This window comes from Rattus rattus, chromosome 8 (assembly GCF_011064425.1).
Source record: "Rattus rattus isolate New Zealand chromosome 8, Rrattus_CSIRO_v1, whole genome shotgun sequence".
In the NCBI taxonomy this organism is placed as follows: Eukaryota; Metazoa; Chordata; class Mammalia; order Rodentia; family Muridae; genus Rattus; species Rattus rattus.
This window is the reverse complement of record NC_046161.1, coordinates 107,211,547-107,230,394: the sequence shown is the minus strand read 5'-3', so window position 1 is coordinate 107,230,394 and position 18,848 is coordinate 107,211,547. Positions and strand designations below refer to the sequence as shown.

The following is an 18,848-nucleotide window of genomic DNA, read 5'->3' as shown; positions in this document are numbered from 1 at the left end:
AAGAAGGCTCAGTGGTTAGAGCACTTGCTGCACAAGTAGGAAGACCTAAGTTCAAATTTCCAGCATCCACACAAAAGCAGGGCACAGCAGTGCCCATCTATACTCCCAGCATTGGTGAAAGGGGGCCAATGGAGTTTGGAGGCTCAAAGCCAGCTAGTGTGGCAGAAACGGCAAACTCTGGGTTCAGTGAGAGACACTAACTCAAACAATAAAGTTGAGAAGTGGTTGAAGAAGACACCTCAGGGTCAACCTTTGTCTCGTGCTATTGCACAGTGAGCACATTTGCACACATGTATTTACAGAAGCACACATCACACAAAGAGGGAAATAAGCCCGTTCTGTTGACTGATAAACTCTGACTGTGGGACACATCTCTTATCCACTGCCCAGCTCCTGGGATAAGTACAGTGTAGGGCCTATCTGGGTCAGTCAAATCTGTTGGTTGAGAGACTGAATGAATGGATATAAAATGAATAACACAGAGAAAGCAGGTGTAAACAAGGCAGACACTCTCAAAGAAAAAACTTCTGGAAATGATTGACGTTTCCCCATCTCACGTCTGAGGTTTTTTTTTTTTTTTTTTTTTTTTTTTTGGTTTTTTTTTTTGGAGCTGGGGACCGGGGACCAACCCAGGGCCTTGTGCTTCCCCAGCGCTCTAGCTAAATCCCCCAACCCCCGTCTGAGGTTTCTAATCCATTTAAGGAAAAGAATGAGTTTTTCCTCGAGAAAACATTGCTTCAGTTGCTTAATTCCATGCACAGTGAATTCAACTCTGTTGCCCTCTTCATCACGCCATGGGGGCAGAGACCATTGTTATCACTGCAATTTAGGAAAGAATTCCTTTTCAAAGCATGAACAGGTAACCCGTACTAATGAGGTGTCTGATTCAGAAGTATAATTGCCTGCTTACGGAAATGTGAGCCGATTCTTTGATAGGTCATTCAAATATGATGAGAGAAGAAGAAAGAACAGAGCAGCTAGGGAGTTATATAAAGAGTACTCAGAACTTTCCGTCTAAATTTTCCATTTCTGAGAACATCACTCCAACAGATAGTTTGTCATTCAGGTCGGTTGGGGAGGGAGGGAGAAAGAAATGCCAAATGCCTGGCACGCTGTGCATCTGGGCTGTTTCCGTCCCTGAATCTAGTCCAAGAGGAAGTTGGGTTTACACCGATTTCCATCCTGTCCTAAATATGCATCTGTGAGTAACTTGAATGTGTTCTTTGACTTGAAATGGCGTGATAATCTTAAACTACCTCCAGTTACAAATACCATCAACTCACAGTTTTAAAACTTAAACCAAAAGGGTCAAGTGCTCATTAAGAGAGTCACATATAACCAAATGGGAACACTGCTAATTATAACCAATTTGTGAAGACAGTCACCTACAGCTAATCTGTGAATACAGTCGACTATAACCAACCCATAAAAACAGTCAAGTGGAATCAGCGTGTGAAGACTCTCAACTATAACCAACATATGAAGAGAGTCAACTCTATCCAGACTGTGAAGGCAGTCAACCATAACCAACCTACAAACAGCCGTCTAGAACTAACTTAACAAAACATTTGGAGGCAGACCATATCCCTGAATGTTGCTACTGCTGTAGGCACAAAATCTTTCTTGATTTTGGATGGACATTCTGTTTGACCATGTCAAAACACACAGGGTGCTAACGTACAAATATCACATTTATTTGTTAAAAAGAAAGAAAGAAAAACCATTTACATATCTCCACACGTAAGAGTAAAACTTCAAGTTTTAAATATGTTTTTTGTTTGCAATAAAACTCCTTAAAAAAAATAACAGAAATGACTTTCCCGTTGGCAAAGGGAGTCCCCTCTGATGTAAACAGACGGCTGGGAAAGATCACCCACACACTGAACGCAGATCTTGAGGAGGCATTTCTAAGAATGAAGTGGCACTTCTCAGCCTGGGCCACTTCCCACAGGATCCTTATTTAACCCAAACGAAGCATGACGTTCATGCCTCTGGCCAAGAGGAGCTCAGCAGCCCTTGTCCCACTTGCTTCAGTCATCCAGAGTAGCAACCAACTCTTCTTCATACTCCAGAAAGAGCTTGAGTAAGCCACCCCCCAGTAAACCTGCACTCAGAGATCAGCCCCTTAACTAATGCCCTCCCAGAGAAACAGATGGCTAAGTCCCCAGTTAGCATATTAAGCATCTGAGGTAACGTGTGACACACATCATCTGTTCCACTTTCCCAGTGAGCAGAACTTTTGAGATGACTTAAATCCCAGACTCAACTAAGAGAGAGATGAAGAGAGAGAACAAGAGAGAGCAAGAGAGGGAGAGAGAGAGAGACAGGGGATGGGGGAGGGGAGGGAGAGAGAGGAGAGAGAGATTGAGATTTAAAGCCCAGTTTTAAAATATAACCCAAATGAGGGCATAAGAGACCATTTTGCTGTAATGGATAAGATTTAGATAATGCCTCAATCAAATCCACAAGGCTACTAGAGAAGGACAAGCTCTTTATCTGAGTCTATTTATCTTTTGTTTCAAGGTCATGGCCATTTCCTGGGGATCATCTACACTTAGTCCAAGACATCAAGGAATGAGCGACAGTGGAACCTCTAAAAATGTGGAGATTGAGTGCATTAGATTGCTGAAAAACATGGGAAAACTCACAGATTTGTCCTTGACAAGTAGAGCGGAGCACTGGATTCCCGCCATCAGCATCTTGTGTGGGTTCCAGGCCACCGAGTCAGCCCTGTAGTGTCAAAGAAAGAGGGATCAGAGAGGGGCTTGGCTAGCTGATGTAGGGAGAAGGGAAATACTACTGAGATCTCCTATACAAGTTAGCACGATCTATGGGATTCCTCATCTAAGGAATGGGAACAATTTAGGGGGTGTTTTGTTTGAGAAAAAGATGGGTTGTGTGTGTGTGTGTGTGTGTGTGTGTGTGTGTGTGTGTGTGTGTGTGTGTGTAGAGGCCAGAGGTCAAATTTCAGCATCATTCCTCAGGATACCATCCACCATTTTGGTTTTTTGAGGTAGTCTCTTATTGGCCTAGAGTAGGCTGATTAGCCTTGGATGCCAGAGAAGCAAGTCCCCGGGATCAACCTATGGCGTCTCCAACATTGGATTACATGTGTGTGCTTTTCACATGGGTCCTGGGGGACAAAAATCAGATCTTTTTGTAAGGACTTAATTGACTGAGCAACTCCCCCCAGTCATGTTTTCTAAATGCCCCTCAGATGGAGACATTCCAACAATTGCTTTTTCCCTAAATAAAAGTTAAGGTGCAAAACGGGAGACTAAATTTACCTGTGGATGCCATGCAGGAGCCGGCGGTGCTTCCTGGACACCAAAGCCGAGCCACCCCAAGAGGCCTGTTGAGATATTTGTATACCCAAAACAGTTACTGCAGTGTCAATGACCTACCCGTGACCTGCCATAGCAAATCCACACGCCATTTGGTGCTTCACTTGATATCATGGGTACTGATTTGAATTCTGGGGAGTCTGATCATGTGATGGGTCCTCATTGACTCATAGATGTAAAATCACACATCATAAAGGAACTGGTACATTAATAGCCAACTGAGCTTTGTATGGACAAAAAGAAGTCACAAAGACGTAGCCCGTGCCCACCTGATGCTTTGGATCTAGAACAGATGACATCTTCGCATTGCTGCTGCACCTATTGGACTGTGAGTCATGAACCAAAGGCCAATAGTCCGTGCATGAATGAGGACATTGTTGGCAAAGTAGCTAGAAGGTCAACGGGAGTTGGGTAGGTGGAAAATTATCCTCTAAGGAAAATCAGATCTTTTTGGCCAAGTGGTTTCCAGAAATATTTGCAAGCAAAATGTAGGAGAACAAAAGAGAGGAAGTTTGGAACTTAAGGGGGTGGTCTGTTGGAGAGATGACGTCCTCAGTGCCAGAGAATGGGACAGAGGCAAAGAACATGGATGGAAAGTCTCACGGGAAGGGAGCAGGAAGGAAACAGGGAGGAATCTAAATGGGAGGACGTGGTAGTTAATCTGGTTCTTGAAAATGATACAGAACTTTATAAGACAATGAAAGGCGACTGCAGGGAGAGACTCTCAGGGCAGTTGACCTCGCACCCTGCTGAACACTCTGAGATTCCCCCATGAAATTCCACAGCATTCTGTGGAGGATGGAGTTATCTCCGCTTCTGCAGGAAACTAAGGCTCTGAAGTACTAGGTAGATACTCTGGGGTATCATGGGTAATTAAATCAGATTGGGGACCCCAAGCCCATTCTCTTCACTAGACACCATTGTAGTTTAGTCAGAGTGGTCATTTAGCTGGATGAGAGGGTATAACACGGGGAGCTGAGGGGGCATGGGGATACTTCAGGCAACAGTTGAGTTCAAGAGCTGCCTAGCAGGCAGACACTATTTTCTTTCAATAGTAAGTTCAAAGGTAGATAGATAAATGCCACCGTGTGTTAAAAAGCAGCAGGATTATGTGCAATCTAGAGGTAGAAGAGGAAGGAAATGAGGCACTCTTACAGCTCTCAGAGTACTACGAAAGCTGCCCACTGGTAGCCAAGATAATACAGCATCAGCCACCCTGTGGCATTAAATCCCTTCTAGGAGTAACTTCCATTCACGGCAGGGCCGAGGGTGAGGTCGTGAGCCATATGTGCTTACAGAGGAACCTACCCCAGGGTCTGGCTTCTGTGCAGCCCTTCAAGTGAACACATCTTCAAGGTTCAGACCCTGAACTCTCAGTGAAATCCTTTCCGTTGCAGCCCTGATTCAACAGAATCCCCGAAGACACCTTGACTTCTGCTTTTGGTGAATGCCCAAATCTCCAAGTAAAGGATTAATACACTGGACTTGTCATTTAGCATTCAGTTCTTCCTATATCCACCTTCTCAATGCTGCCCCATCCCACAGGCCTCATAAAGACCAGATTTGACTGAGGCCTGAAGCAAGCAGGACCTATCGGTCACACCCATCACACACACTCTGCTGCAATTCACCAGCCTCATTTGTTCTCAACGTTTGCACTGTCCCTGGCCCCCTGTATAGCCCCTGACTCTTCTTCACCCCCTAAATAAATCCTTCTGAGACATATTTAAATTTACGATTGCAAGAATTCTTTTTTTGGTTCACAAAGTCATTGGGCAGGATAGGGAGTGTCCGTGGACAAATTTGTTTCTCAATAGATTTAAACAGAGAAACAAATAAACAAACAAATAAATAAATAACCCTGTTGATGCCACTATCCTGCCTCTAGTTAGTCCCCTTCCTCAGCGCCCAAGTCTAGAACTTACAACATCAAACCAATCACTGTCGTAGTGGGATGGCTTGACCTTCTCCCTCCCTAAGTAAGGACTGTCACTGAGGTCTTCGTCCATGTAAGCATCACAACGTATTGTTCTCTTATTTCCTTCTTGATACGTTAACAGAGCAAGCCTTGAGATATAGGTGGGTGCAAGAGTAGAGACAAGATTTCGAAGTCTCCCAAGCACATGAGTTAAAGTCAACATGGGCTGCAGACGTAGCTTGGTAAGTAGAACGCTTGTCTGCTACTCAGGAAGCTCTGAGACCAATCCCCTGCACTGCATACGTAGGGAGTGATACTGTAAACCTGTAATCCTAGTACCTGGGAGGTGGAGGCAGGAGGATGAAGGATTTTTAAGGTCATCTTGGCTATATAGCAAGTTCTTAAGACCCTATTTTTAAAAAAAGACATAGATAGATAGAATGCGTATCCCAAAACTCCCATGGGAATTGTGGCAGCCATAGGGAAGGAGGGGGAGCTCTGGGAACCTAGGCCTAGAAGATGCCACCAGCCCCTGCCCCAGAAAGGTGGTCAGCCCTGAAGGAGTCTCACATTCATTCTCATGGAGAAGGATGGGAAAAATATCACAAAACTGGAAAAGGATTTAACGTCCTTAGAAATGTGTATGAAGTCAAAGCAACTATTGTGATTTTTGTCGTCCCTTTAATATTAACCGACTGTGTAGAGTATACAATGTTTCCTTAACATAAGTTATATTCTACTGTAATCTAATTGTCCAATGGATTAGACACCTGCCGCTGCACAGGATGAATAAAAACTGTCTCAATGTTAGGATGTGTTTGTTTCTTTAATTCAGATTTCTTTCCTCTATTCAGAGAGGCTGTTGTCAAATTGAATCTGACACAACATGCCTACTGTGTGCAAGTACATTAAGTTGGGCACCTCCTATGTGCAAATACAATTGGTTGGTATAGCTTATTTCTCAAAGAAGTATTTTATTCAAATGTCAACCTTTAATTAAAAAGAGATCTTTTTCTTACCATCTATAAATTACAACTTCTGTCTAAGCCACAGAATCCCTTTAGATTGTTTCCAATTTCATAGCTGCTGTAGCTACCATTGCTCCACATAAACCTGTAACCGCTATCGATGTTTCTCTCAGGAGAGTGGACTATTTAAGGAGAATGCTGGCATATTTGATGGTTTCTCCTTATTTCCATGGTTAACGAAAGTGCTCACTTCACATTATCTCTTAGGACATTAAGTCTCGCCACACTTCTAAGGCGATAAAAATCAATAAGGTGTAAGTTAGGAAGTGAATAGACAAGAACACACAAGCTCCACTTAACAAAGTCACAAAGAATCACCCCAAGTATTGCTATTGGCGTGGTGATCAGCCCCGTGACTCCAGCGAGCCTGTGTCTGCTTCACCCAACATTACCATCTACTTAGTGGGACTTTCAAGGACTCAAGTGCTCTCTCTAGATCATTCTGTAGACAATTGACTTCAGAAGGATAAAATGCGCTGAACTATAAAATTATGTGTGGTGTATCTCCTTAACGCTTGGCCATCTTCCGTTCAGTGAGCTATTCCATATCTCTTCTGAGAAGCTACATCTTGGCTACTCTCCACCACTAAAGCCTCCCAGACATGTTCAGCCATTCCTTCTCTAAGGTATACTCAAACCCACAAATGTCAGGCTTCATATAAAAGAAAGGAATGAGGAAGGGAGAGGTGGGGAGGGGAGACAGGAAGAGGGAGGGAAAGAAAAGAGAGAGGGGGGAAAGAAGGAGAAGAAAGAAAGAGAAGGGGGAGAAGGAGAGGAGGGGGAGAGGGGAAGGAAGAAGGGAGGAGGGAAAGAAACGAAGGGGAGGGAAGGAAGGGGAGGAGGAGGAAAACACAGAAGGGGAAGTGAAGTGGAGAGTTTTAGTTTCTTTGGGGAGTTGGTTATATCCAACGATGTCTTGCTAAAGCAGGCATGAGAAAGGGCAGGCCCGATGAAGGAGTGTAAACAGACACTGGGAGGCAAGCACTGACTAAGCACTGGTTTGGTATGTTCCACCTCGCTACCCTTCACCAAGCTGCCATTGAGAGAAGCTCGCCCAAGAACCATGAGGTTCCTGCATCAGTTTACTGCTTCCTTAGCTTCACCTCAGGCCAGTTGGTGAGCCTAACAGTTCCTTCAGGATTGAACAACAGCCGCTGGTTTGTGCCTGCTGTGTGCTGGCTGAGAGGGTTAGGCTCTGCAGCTGCTCAGTCAGATTTGGTGATTGCTAAGGGACTGAACTGCTGCCAAAGAAGATGGAGCTCACCCCCGAAGAACTATAGCTGAACAGGTCCACTCCCCCCACAGCCCAGTAACTTTTCCACTACCTCTGCTGGGTGGTGGGCTAAAGGAGAGGTTGTACCCTTATTAAAAGTAGGCTGCAGAAAAATCCTGGCGTACAGAGAAGAGGAGAAAGGAGGGGATGAGGGGGAGGGGACAAAGGAACAGTAAGAAAAAGGGGATAAAAGAAAGGGGAAAGGTGGGGAAGAGGGAGAAGGGAGGAGGAGGGAGAAAGAAGCAGGGTGGGAGGGAAGGACAGGGAGGGGAGGGGATGAAATAAAACGTGTGGAACTTTCAAACCCCGAACAAGTAGACCCGTAATAAAAATTACCTTTAGCTTAAAGGAAAATGTATTATGAACAACCTCAGGACTTACGAAATGAATTAGAAAAAAATCCAACCCTTTAAGTTGGAAAATTATGAAGAACATAAATTATATCCCTTTCCCTCAAACAATTCTCCATTACGGACCCAGCTAAACCCTGCTTTAATTAAGACATGTAATTATGTAAGGTAGGGTACTTTCTTTTTCTTTTCTGGACTTTCCCGCTGATTGGAATCATATCATTTTAGAGCTGGAAGATACTTTATTGGCCAGTTCCCCCTGCAACTGAAGCAACTGCAACAAAAATCAAAACAGATCTAAGGTCTTAGAATCTTCTGGAAGCCTTAAAGTCACTGCATGGTCATTCCCCAAGTGAGAAGCATAACTCAAAGTAAGAGGCTCCTAGATTCTGAGAGTATGAGCAGCTAGGGAAGGACTTAGAGGTTGGAGAGACAGACAGACACACCGATGGACTTACATCTACATGGAGCCAGAGGCCATGCCTCTCACAGACCTCAGCAATCTCATCCAGGGGGTCAAAGGCGCCCAGCACGGTGGTACCAGAGGTGGCACAGACAAGAAACGGCACTGCCCCCTGTGGAAAGGAGCCAATCACAAAAAGATTCATCACTATGACTCTGAAATTCACCGTTGAAGGCTGTGAACATGGAATATACGAAAAATGGCCCTCTTTGGGGGTCATGGTTGATTCAGTGAGGGTTGGGACACTTCCATACTCTATGGCCTCTGGTCATTATGAACAAGTTGAGTGCAGTGAGAAAATGCTATAACCTGGTCCTCCACTGGACCAGATAAATGGCTAGTGACAAGGTTATTGCTGTCAGGTCCTGTCTGTTGTATTCTGTCCTTCAGGTTCATGTTCTGGTAACGGCCCAGGTCCAAAGTAGACGACACCACCGGAAATGACAGAAAGTCATTCTGTAGGCTTCTTGGTTGTTCTTGAGGAAACATCCTGTCCTTTTAGAGAGACCGCACTGCGCCCTTCCCAACCGAACAATTAACAGGCAGGACTGGTAGACAAAAAACCTAGCCCCAGGGGTGAATCATACAGGCCTGTCTACTTACGTAAGTAAATACAGCTGCCAGACAAAAACACAATCAAGTGCAGACACAGAACAAATATGAACAGAGAGAAGGGAGCAATCTTGATGGGAAGAGCTATCCATGTCAGGTGGGCAGCCATGGATAAATTCACAGCATGCACTGGGAAAGAGGAGCTGTCTTACTCCTGAATCGGTCCGGTCCTCACACAGCTGATGCTTGCACCTTATAAACCGAGCAGATGTCAGCGGACCAAGGATGAGAAAAACATCCTGGGTGTGATGGTTATTCCTGGTTGTCAACTTGATTACATCTGGAGTGAACTACAATCCCAAAACGGAAGGCTCACCTGTGATCCAGATCTTAAGGCTGGAAGACAGGTTTCTGACCTGGATCTTGGCATGGAGATCTTGAGCCATAGTGGCCATGAAAAGCTTAGGCCCAGGCAAAGTAATACGCCCTTTGATTCCAGGAGACTGAGGCAAGCAGATCTCCTGGGACAAAGCAAGTTTTAGATCCAGGTGGGGTGGTACACATCTTTAATCTGGGCCACACCTTCTGCTGGAGGCCTCCATAGGGACATTGGACAAAGAAAGACTCAACTCTTCTTTGACTGCTTGCACTTACTTGTCAGCACATCTGTCAGAGCCTTCTTCTACAGAAGAGCAGCAGAAACAACCAGGCTCGTGGGACCAAGCAACTATATTCTTGAACTTCCCATCCACAGCTACCCATTGTTGGGTTAGTTAGACTACAGACTGTAAGTCATTACAATAAATTCCCTCAATACATAGAGACGTACCATAAGTTCTGCAACTCTAGAGAACCCTAAGACAATGGGTATAACACACAGATGAAAAGAAATCATGGTCAGGTCGGCCAAGCACAATGCACATGGCAGCGGCTTCTTGCCAATCAGGCAGGGAAAGAGGAGAGAAGGGTGTTTCCCATTAATGCTAGCAAGATGGCAGAAGTGCGTTACTTACTGTGACAGGGCAATCTACAGGCAACTGTGGGATTGTGTGTAGCTATGAGCTCTAGGGTTTTAGAATATGAGGGATGAGACATTCTGGTCCATTTTATTTCTTCTGAAAATTGTTTTACTTTCATTAGCATGGCACCGAGTTCCTCTCAGATCTTTGGTGAAGTTCATTGTTGTCACAATAGATTCTTATCTCCCTGTGTGACATAGACCCCAATGATACTAAGTTCTACTGATCAATGTCATCACAGAAGGTAACAGAGGGTATTCTCCCCAAGGAAGAACAAAATGTAAAGAAAAATGAAAAGATATCCTATCTGAATCTCATGGAGGTCCAAGTACCACATTCTAGGAGACACAAGGACAGACAGTGCAGAGGAGAGTCAGAATCTCCAGATCGAAGTGAGCTAAAACCCAGGGGTTCTTACCCAGTCAATTCAAGGCATAAGAAGCTGTGGATTACCAGAAATTTATCAAATCTACAAATCATATATATATAATATAATATTATATTATATTATTATATTACATTATATATTATATATAGCAGTTATTGGTTTAAAGGGGAGAGGGAAATTTTTAATATCAACTGAATATTTTATTATATTAAAAACAATTACCTTTATAATCACAGTACTATTTTAAAATTAAGAGTGCCTATGCTTCGCAGATATACTCAAGTATTTCTGGATCAATGAAATGATGCAGGGGGAGGGGGTTTGACTTGGAATTTGGAGCAGTGAAAGGGACTGAGGCAGAGGGGGAAGAAGAAGTTAACGGCATCTGTGAGTGCACACGATGGGTGGTAAAGGCAGCACAGACAGACAGGCAGGCAGGCAGGCGGATAGACAGTCAGATGGAGAAAAGGAAGAAGGAAGGGAAGGGGTAGGGAGGGGAAGGAAAGAGAACAGGAGGGGAGGGGGGAGTGGAAGGCTTAAGAAAAAAGGAGGGAATGAAGAAAGAATATGAGTTATACCAGCAGGACCCTCAGCGTCTGCACCATGGTTCACGCCTAGGACCCTGAAAGCCCCCTTCAATAGGAAATCGTACAGGAAGAGATAAAAGAACATCCAAACGGAAGTATTTGTGGTGGGCGGTAAGAAAAACAAAACGAAGGAAGGAGAAAAAATCTGACTATATTTTGGAGAATTTTAACCCAATTGAGGCTATGACCTTGTGGGCCCCCAGACAATGACGTCTACACAGACAGTAAGAAGGTAACTAAAAAGATGTGTGTAGGTTTGAAGACACACACCTACAATAGTAACAGATTTTTAAGTATAGAGTCCAAGGCCAGCAAGATGGCTCACAGAATAAAGACGACTGCTACCAAGCCTGAAAATCTAAGTTTGATCCCCAGAACCCACATGATAGAAGGAGAGAATCAACTCTTAAAAGTTGTCCTCTGACCTCTCTATACGGACCATGGCATGCACTCCCTGCCTCATCCCACCAACTAAACAAAATGTAATTTTTTTTTAAAAAAAATTAAGTATAGATTCTAGACCAGATATAGTAATTTAGCATACACCAGGGTGAAGTAATTTTACAAACTTTGAAAAGATAGAGTGTAACAATATAAATATAATATTAAGGCTTAAATAATGAACCCATCCATCTTCGAATACAAACGCCTATGAGAATAGACCATTTGCATAAACCGCCTGTTTAAAGTGTGTCTGCAGCTCCGTTAGCAGTGGAGGAAGCCGGGGAGCTGAATGGGAGGAAAGACTAGAAAGATGGTATGGGTGCGTCAAACAGTTTGGGCCCAAGAAGCAATCTGGGGTGAGCACAACCAGCACATTTTCAGAGACTCGTGTGAAGACCAGCCTTGCAGGGTCACATCCGCTAAGCATGGTCAGGCCTGGCTTTCACCAGCAGTAAACACGCCAGCATTGTCTATGTGAGCAGCTCGGGAAGATAGAACATTCTGCCACAGAAGTACTAGACGAAGAAATCTCCCAAGTTTGGACAGGGAGAGATCGAGACCACCATAATACCCGGTTAACAGACTGGTACCCCAGAAATGAAAATCCCCGAGAAATCAGAGAGCCGTGCACCAAGAAACAGAACTTATGAAAGACAGCGACCCAGTTTCCCTGTGCCAACCATGACACACTCTCTTCTCTCACCCACTGCTACAACAGGGTTGGTGGTCTGCATTCTCTCGCCGTTCTCTGCCTCACGGGTACCGCCCACTCCCGCCTCTCCCAACCCACACTCTCACCTCTTGTTTCCCTTGCCAGATTTGTTTCTCCAGCTCCTCTGGTATCATTTTACCTCTGAGGGGTATAGAGTTGAGACATTCGGTTATGCTCCGAACTTAACAGGCAAGGGTTGTGCTTTTAGAAGGCAGCAGGCTCTCCCCCTCCACCCACACTGCTTCTGCCCCCGCCACCCCGTGCCACCCCCTCTGCCCCTGTTACCTACCTTCCATCCGTTTCTACAAAGTACACATTCTGGGTGCCAATCCCAAGGAAGGAGGCCGCTTTCTTCATGGAGTAATGACACTGAATTAAGAGAGAGGGGGGAGGGGCAGAGATGAATGCAAGCACGGAACGCGTATTTACAGTCTAAGCTGCTGCTCCGTGTCTTCAGAGCTTCAGCGCTGCCTTTGCAGCATGATTGCGTAGAAGAAAGTAAATGATAATTGGACTGATCTGGTTAATGAGTGCAGAGGCAGTTGACTTTGGGGTCAGAGAAAACAGCATTTTTGGAACCTTGAGTAAATAATGAACTAGGTTTGCCAATCCAGAAAGCATCGTATCAATAAAGCCAATGCCCTCAGCTCATCACAGAAAGAAATGGTTAACGTGTGAACCCGGCTTAATGCATGGAGCAGACTTGGTCACTGAAGGTCCTTGGTCTTTTGGAAGATTAGGAAAAGTCTTTGTTGACAGTACTGTGGGCAAGTTAATGTAAGCTTCGAATCTAGTCCACTGCTGACCTGAAACCCTCTTAGGAGAGACAAGAAGCTATCACAAAGGTGATAAGAGAAAGGTTTAATTATTTCCTAGGGAAAAAAAGGATCAGTTATAGATGGAGATCAGACAGTTGACTAATTTTATAACATCAAAAACAAGGCTAAAATTAAACCTGTAGAAGTACGGCTAGCATCACATGAATCAAGGTAATCTTGATAGGTAATGGCTATCTCCAGTATGGCATGAATAAGGTCAGTAGATAGGTCTGGCAGATGCAGCCTATTTCCTGTTGACAAAATCTGGCAAGGTTAGGGACTGTTGGACCCTCTGCCTCACCATTCAAAGCCTATCCCATGATTAGCACCCCAACATCGAAGATGCCGTTCTTTGTGTGTATGTAGGGGGACAGGTAGTCAATTCATTCTCTTTCATGACAGAGAAACAAAGGCAATAAAAACATTATTGTACCAGAAAAAAAGGAACTTTAATTTGTAGGGATGAATGCATTAAGAGAATAGTCGTGCCTTCACACTTAGCTTGACATATTTCCTCAAATGTGGTCATTTTTCTCCCTCCTTTTCTCAAATGGGGAGGTTTTTTTTTTAAACCCTGTAAAAATAAAATGCAGAAGGAGTCGTACAACCAAGAAAAATGAGACCCTCTTAAATAATTAATTTCCAAATATCAAGCAGGACACATCCCAAATGCCCTCGAGATGCATTTATTTCGGGGTGTCACTGAACATATGCATATCGGAGGGTAATAATGTGCATAAAGATGTAATTAATGTGTACGGGCTGCATCAGCCTGTGCTGGCTGGGGGCAACACTCCTGCACAACTAAGGTGACACAGCCAAGGTGAATGATTTCTCACCAGAGATGTGCGCTCTGCCAGCCGAGCAGCTATTGATTTCCTAATGATAAATGCTACGCCGCTTCCAGTGACATCTGATGGTGAGGAAAATCACAGCCCTCTCCCCGTGAGAAACAGCACACCGTCTCCAACCAATGCTCTGCTGAGCAAAAGTCTGAACTCGGAATCAGAAAAAAACCGCCATAGAGTCGATGCCCAGGACACCAGGGCTAGGGACAGCCCAGTAGCATCCTCAAATGCAGAGAAACAGATTTTTTTTTGTTTTTTATTTTTTTTTTAAATATCTGCCAACTGAAAGGCAAACATCTGAGAGTTTCTGAGAAGAAGGGCCCCGAACGTGGAGAGAGAATGAAGTGAGGCTTCAGATAATGTCAATTAGTTGAAGAGAAAGGAAAGCCCGACCCGAGAGGTAATAACTGCATTTTGAAGTAAATGGTAAATGGTGACTGTTCCGATCATTGGCTGAAGGCAAATCAGGGGTTCTAAAACCCAGCCTCCCCACAGGTTTTGTAAATCTACAGAAAGTGTAACCACCCCAGTGGGCAGCAGTTTCCACAAAGATGAAGCGGCAAGAAAGTCAGCACCAACATGAAAGTCTGCTCTGAGCTGAAGAGTCACTTTCTGGTTCTTGCAAGGATGCTCTGTCCATGACCTTGGATGTTTTTTTCCCTGTGATCTTGGTTTTCAGGATGAATTGCTACTTGGTATGTGCTGTGGCCAGAATACTTTAGGTCTAGTGCTGAGTAATTTGATGCTCAAAGTTTCAGGTAAGGAGAGCAGCAGACTTTGTAAGTGTTACCCTACCAGGGATGGAAAACAGAAATGCTCTGGAGATTACTCTATGAGCATAAAACTAGTCCTACTCCTAAAGATGCACTGCGGATGGATGTCCTTCACCTTCATTCTCTACATACCTTAAAAAGCACTTGTTTTCCTGCTGGGAAGACCTGGGATCTATCTCACTCCAGCTCAGGGGGCATTGTGTACCAATTTCCCGTGAATGAAGACATTCCCCTAAGGCTCAGGAAGTAAGAAAAACCTACAAGACTCAGGGAGTTCCTGAAACTTACAGGACTCATAGTGTACCTCTGCAAAGTTTTAAGAGTGCTGACAGTTGCTAAGAAAAGAAATTCCCCAGCCAGCCAAGTGACTTGTAAGTCATACAACCAACTCCAGGGATTCGGCTTTCATGGGTCCTGCCTGTGCTGAGCTTGACTTTTCAGATGCTAACATCCTACCCACACCCGCACTCCTTTAAGAAACCCTGGTAAGCTCACTGCATCACCAGCTACACTTATGTGGCATTGTTTCTTTGTTGTGTCATATGTGACCTATCTGGAATGAATAGATGTTTGTTTGTGTATTCCTCTGGCAACATAGCACGTGAGGAAAGCACTGAGGTGCAAGGTTCAAGGAGAACCAGCCCTGAAATCAGCATCCTAGAACTCTCACTTCACTCCCTGGTGCTAGCCCTGCTTAGGACAAACTGGTTCCAGGTCACTCATTGTGTGGGAGTTACGTGCTTCTTTTTGACCCTCCTCTTGTAGTGCCAGACAATGATCTCTGCTCTGTGCTGTTCCTCAAAACAATCTCCACTCACAAACCTCAAACCCTTTCTCCCTTCATACTCGAGACACTCAGAGAAAAGTGCTAATCAAGTCACAGATAGAGTATCAGTTCTCTCCACAGATCTCCTCTCAACACTGGAAAGGCCAACAACAGCTCAGGACTCCACAGTGATAATCTCACTGGCCAGTAACAAGAGGCGAATTACAGTCAAAAGGCGGCATATGCAAAAACACCTTGTGCTAGATATATGTATTCCATATCTAGAAGTGTAAAGTAGGAATGCAGGGATTGGGGCAGAATGAAGATTGAAAAAGAAAAAAGGAATAACTGATAGAACCATGCCGGGACGGTGGGTCACTGGGAGTCTGCTGACTAAACTCCTAAAGGCAACCAATGACATGTAGCCGGCGACTACCTTGAACCTTGAGGACTTTACTAAACAGAACATGGTGGTGTGATTCTGGTTTTCAGCTAAATAGTTTGTTGGTTTATTTTTAACAAGCAACTAGGGTGATCATTAAGATGGAAATTAAAATAATGTAGATGCTATGGTCTCAAGCAGGAAAAGAAGAAGGTGAAAGCTGCATCAGGATGGACAGGTTGAGTCTATGACTATACACTCAAGGCAATGGTGTGCTCACAGAGATGGGATTCACTCAAGGCAACGGTGTGCTCACAGAGATGGGATACACTCAAGGCAACGGTGTGCTCACAGAGATGGGATACACTCAAGGCAACGGTGTGCTCACAGAGATGGGATACACTCAAGGCAACGGTGTGCTCACAGAGATGGGATACACTCAAGGCAACAGTGTGCTCACAGAGATGGGATTTACATCCTGCTCTTTGGTTTTCTGAACCCAGTTTCTGCTGGCATGTTAGCGAGCCGTGTCTCTAGGGGACAGAATGATCACTCGATTCTGGATTCATAAGAGCTTGAGAAATCGGTGTCTTCTTGCTCCCTTCACCTGGACTACTGATCGTCCCCATTGTCATCTTCATTCTCAGCCTCTGTTAAACCTCTTTCATTACCTGGGGTAGCTCTTCCAACAAAGAAGAGTTAAACCAAGCAAAAGACATAGAGTGCAGGACGACATGGAAGAGAAGGCAAGGGCGGGGCTTCATCAGACTGGCCAGGAGATGAAACAGCACCATCACCATATATTTCTGATGACTTGGGTCCCTACATCTGAAATAGACCGGGCTGTAGCATAGAGAGGGAACCCCTACCCCATAATTTTCCCAACTATGCAAGTATTTTCACAGTTCTGACATCCTATTCTGCCTACAGAAGACACAGCCTATGAAGAACCACGGTGCCCAAGGTAAGATGCTGACGGCCTGATACCACCCAGGTGAGTCTCCAAAGGTGCCCACTGCCCTCACTCCTGCTCTCGTGTCAGCACAGAGTTAACCAGAGCCAAGGGCAGGAAGAAAACACAAAACTTGACTAGGGTTCTCTTTATTGAGGACCCTCAAGGCATAAGCTCTTGTAATAATAAAGTGATTTTTTTTCTCTTAGAAGAGAATGAATTGCTCAGGAAAGCCCAGCTGGAAGTCATAGACAATGTTTAGATTTTAGTCAACTTTTGTTTTTGTTTTGTTTGTTCGTTTATTTTGTTTTGTTTCGAGTAGGACAAGAAGTAACAAGTCGCCTTTTGACATCTTCATACTCTGTTTTGGCTGGACTTGCTTCTCAACTCCTCCTCACTCTTATCCCTAATCCCCTCCCACTTCCACCCTTCCAACCCCAGCATTCCCTTTTCCTCTTTCTTGCCCTGTGTGTTTGTGCCCTGCCTTGTCTGACCTTGGAAGCTAAGCAAAGCCAAGCCTGGTTAGTACATGGATGGGAGCCCGCCTCCAGCTTATGACAGAATAGCTGCCCTAGGAATGAACAGAGATCCACTGGAACCACGCAAAACGTAGACTATAGGGGCAAGAGTCTCTTTCTGGTAAGATTGACCTTAAGCTAGACAATTCATTTATTCCCATCTCACTGGAGCTGGCTGGTTCTTCTCCTGTTGATAATGGCTAGTTCTTTTTCTTCTAACATGAAACAGATTCTATTTTGCAGGCAAAAAAGCCAATGCAGTCTTTGCAAGCATCTACTCTTTGATGAGCACGGTGTGGCTTTTGGATTGCACTTGTGGGCTTGTTGCTCAGGGATCCCTGATGTCAGACCCTTTGCAAGAAGACCTGGTGTGAGTTCACTTAGCACCAGGTTCTTTCTGCACATCTTAGATCTGAGTCTGAGATGTGTCTCGCTTTGTTAGAAAAATGGGTCCATGCTGGCAATGTACCAGTTCTGAAGTAGCACTCAGTGGCTGGTGTGTTCCTAGGTTTTTCAGGGTGTGCCTATAATATCTTTTGGTGCAAGGTTCCCAAGGTAGAAAGGGGTCACTGGGACCAGCCCAACGGACTGCCCCTGCTCCAGTCAAGTAAAGGCACCCAGCCAAGAATGGCACAACTTTTCAGGGTCTCAGCGACATAGAAATGGCTGAGACGGCGGCTACAGTTCTAGGCTGCTGGGTTCGGGGATAACTTGAGACAAAAGTCAACTGATACACTGTTCACAAACTAGGAAAGCAGAGCACAGAGGTCTCATGAACTCAGAATCAAATCTGGTGGCCTAACTCAAAGACAGTGCACTCGTCTGCATCCATACCTTATGATTCACTGAAGAATGAAAGATGTGAGAACTCTGATGACACCGGAGTGTGTGTGTGTATGTGTGTGTGTGTGTGTGTGTGTGTGTGTGTGTGATCAGTAATTACTGATGCCTCCTACCTTGCTCTATACCTTGAAAGGAAACATTAAAAAAACAAACAAACAAACAAACAAAAAACCTTCCATTACTCAACCAAAGCAATTTAACAAGGAATTATGGGTAGAGAGTTCATCTGGCATCAGTTATGATCTGAGTTCTAATCAAACAGGACACTTGAAGGAAAGAGTCACAGAGAGGGAGTTAGTACTTTCAAATGAAGTCTATGGTGCTCAGATATGCACATACCTACATACATACACACATACACACACTCCTTGTTGAGTCCACCTACTGTTGTGCACATGTATGTGTTTAGTGCTGACCACTTAGGGATTAGAAAACCCATTAGGGGGCTTGTCCCTGGAGGTTCTCTCCCTCCCCACAACTATTAGCTGCCTGGGGCTCTCCATCTAGGGGTGGAGTCTTGGCAGATTTCCCCGTCCACATTAGCATGTCAGCTGATGTTGTCATGGTGCTGGTTTGTTTTAGGCAGCCATATTGGTGAGATTTAGAGGGAGCAGCTCTCTGTCTGTTATATATAGAACACACTGTCTTACAAGAGATGTTCTGATCCTCTAGCTTTTACAATCTTTTCACCTCCTGTTCCTTGAGCCTCAGATTGTACTGTCGCCTAAGGGTCGAGTTGCAGATGTGCATTCATTGGGTATTGGCGCCCTGTGGTCAGACGATAAATTTTAGGTGAAGCTGATGTGCCAAAACTGAGTGGCCAGGGGTCACAAAACCAGAATAATCTGATTTACCATTGAAACGAAATAC

At 44.6% G+C, this 18,848-nt stretch overlaps 1 protein-coding gene across 1 annotated transcript in view; it reads right to left on the bottom strand.

Annotated features, from left to right (window-relative positions):
• Positions 1-18,848, bottom strand: part of Gadl1 (glutamate decarboxylase like 1) — a 141,396-nt gene that overhangs the window by 108,596 nt on the left and 13,952 nt on the right. The window contains exons 6-10 of the mRNA XM_032910039.1: positions 12,368-12,447; positions 12,165-12,219; positions 8,372-8,488; positions 3,288-3,352; positions 2,649-2,730 (exon numbers count right to left, since the gene is read on the bottom strand). Coding sequence (XP_032765930.1) covers positions 2,649-2,730; positions 3,288-3,352; positions 8,372-8,488; positions 12,165-12,219; positions 12,368-12,447 — 399 coding nt within the window. The remainder of the gene's footprint in view (positions 1-2,648; positions 2,731-3,287; positions 3,353-8,371; positions 8,489-12,164; positions 12,220-12,367; positions 12,448-18,848) is intronic.